We start from the raw sequence: 2,670 nt of genomic DNA on the forward strand, positions 1-2,670 counted from the left end.
CCTACTTTTCATGAAACTTTAAATTTAAATCAAATTAAAGTTATTGATACCAAATGCACTTTTCTTACATTCGTGAAATTTCCTTTAAATTCCCACCAGAATCTACAAATTTTAAATACAAGTTTCAATGTTGATATACTAGTATTTGATTATTATTGCGCTAAATGGAAAAAATCCAATATCTTATGATTAATTTAAACCACGAAATATAATACAATTTTTACACTTTCTCTGGCATTTTATTTAGAGATATATTTTTGTTATATCCTATGTAATGTGTCGCATATGATTTTAATTGAACATAACATTACTGCTAACAACCATTTAACCTTTGGGATAATTGCCATTTTCAAATCATTTCACGCAACATATCATCGGCAGCCTCTTGGTACCTTGTTTTGAAATAAGATACTTTATCCATGTACAGCTACCACAAATAAAGTTAATGGAATATATTTGTTATATGCATCGTAATACGCATTTGCAAATTCACGATTAAATCTCAGTCACAAGCCTTTTAGTTTGCGTGATTCTACATCTGCCTCGATCGTATTGTTAGGACTACATTGATTCTTAGATCAAAATGAAATCACCTGTTAAATTTATCTTATCATTGTTGAAGAATGGAGAAAATGTTCTCGTTGAGATACCATTGACCACTATTATATTTATCTGCATTATAAGATAACGAACTTAGAACACAGTTTTCCTCTTAATTCCTCTTTAATGTTATACTCTGTTCAATTACATTTAAAATAATTTGATAATAAAAAGTTTAAGTGTACAGTACATGTTGATAGTATCAATTAGATCCCTTGGTGTTACCTAGGTAATGTCCTGATTCAAGTACATGTACTTAATTTTTTAATATGTTTACATGAGAAATGTAACGAATTGTGTTTTCTATAAAATTAAGGCGTATTTTTAATTTGCATCCAACAAAAATAGTTATAATGTTTAGATTCTTAATCATTATTGATAAACTGCAATTAAAAAGCTCGATATTAGTACTGTATGCCAAATAGCTGCAAAAACAAGACAAAGTCTGTCCAAAGCCCGTGATACAGTGTGCCATGTAACATTTCTACACTTGTTCTCCATGAAAAATAATTTCACCAAATACATTGCCATTAACGATAATGTTTCTTGTTTATCTTTAAAGTATAAAAACAGTGAAATGTTTGTCATAATAACCGACAGTGCGCTTCCTAAAACTTGAAGACCGAGAAATAAAGTGAAAACTGCTAGTTCGTCTGATGATTCTGGTAAAGTACTTGTTACAGCAGATAAGAACACAGTTAACGTCAGGAAAATAGAGATCGATAATCCCACCCGTTCTCCTGACTCTGAAGGTAACACAAAACACATAACGTCCAATATTGATATCAACATAACAGGGATGATAACATTAACAACGTGGAAAAGAGGTTTCCTCTTAACATCAATTAAAAACAACACGTGATCCCATTTCACGCATTCGAATATTTTAGTTTGGTTAATTATTCTCACATTTTCAAGAGACCATTCTCCTTTTTCTAAGATGCTGTGATCATGTGGTCTCCATTCGGTGTTTGAGTTTATAAGTCGGATCGATGTTGAAGGACGAGTCCATGAAAGAAAATCAAGTGGACATGTTTGTTTGTCAAACGGAAATTTTTTAACAGATATTTTACACGCAACTTGAAATAGGCCTCCTGGCCAAATTGTTACATGTCCATCATAGTTAAGTATTGCCCTACCATTTTTTTCAATTGAATTAAAAATCGACACAAATGTGTCTTGCATTACTATGTCAGGAACCCATATTTTATCACCTGGAACAGTGATTGATTTGACACCACCGAAATCATCAGGATTCCATGTCAGGAATTCATCTTTCCATTGAATATCTAGTATTGTTCGTATTGATATTGACTGATATTTTTCATCAACGTCATGAATAGAATAAATCACTAAGTTTAAATATACAGAAAGTGCCTCTGTTGCATTCCTTTTAGGACGAGCATCTTTGCTGTAATTTCCGCTGAATATCAATTTGTGAACGTTCAGTTCATTAAGCTCCACTCTTGTGTCAAATATTAATAATATCCAAATTACTGCACGGAACGTTTTCATTTTTGCATTCTCCGATAAATTCTAAAAGGTTAGGTGTTTAAATACGACGGCATACTTACGTTCTATTTGCCAGACAGCCAATGAATTATCATGCGTAAAATTCTATACTTGTTGAGTACTGTATGTGTATTTAAATTCGCGGAAGCAAATTTTCGCGGAAAGTTCCTTTTTGGGGGTCTATACAAATAACGAATCTTGAATCTTGTAATCATCGTGGGAGTTCACAATTATTTTCAATACTAGGTGTCAAAAAATACGCTATTTTACAGAAAAAAGACACTGTCTAGCGGACAGATTATAACAAACAAAAGAATGCCCGTAAACGTGTATAATTAATCATAGTTTGCGTCATAAACATCTTGACATCTGATTAGATCATGTTTTGGTTTTTCTGAACAATACAAAAAACACAAACATTAACTATTTAAAATCATGAATAACTTGGAAAACAAAACACAATTACTCAGTAAATATTTAAATAAAAAGTGTGAAAGCATATCACACACCGATTTACATTGTTCTATAGAAGAGCGAAAATATGACTTTTAAGGAATA

General features: G+C 31.6%; 1 protein-coding gene across 1 annotated transcript; it reads right to left on the minus strand.

The window, feature by feature from the left end:
• On the minus strand, positions 1–2,186 carry LOC132750234 (neuronal acetylcholine receptor subunit alpha-7-like). Its single transcript, XM_060740178.1, has one exon. The coding sequence runs from the start codon at positions 2,113–2,115 to the stop codon at positions 973–975; it is 1,143 nt and encodes a 380-aa protein (XP_060596161.1). The 5' UTR covers positions 2,116–2,186; the 3' UTR covers positions 1–972.
• Positions 2,187–2,670: the final 484 nt, after the last annotated feature.

Source organism: Ruditapes philippinarum, unplaced genomic scaffold (assembly GCF_026571515.1).
Source record: "Ruditapes philippinarum isolate M1 unplaced genomic scaffold, ASM2657151v2 ctg873_1_1_1_1, whole genome shotgun sequence".
NCBI classification, from domain to species: domain Eukaryota; kingdom Metazoa; phylum Mollusca; class Bivalvia; order Venerida; family Veneridae; genus Ruditapes; species Ruditapes philippinarum.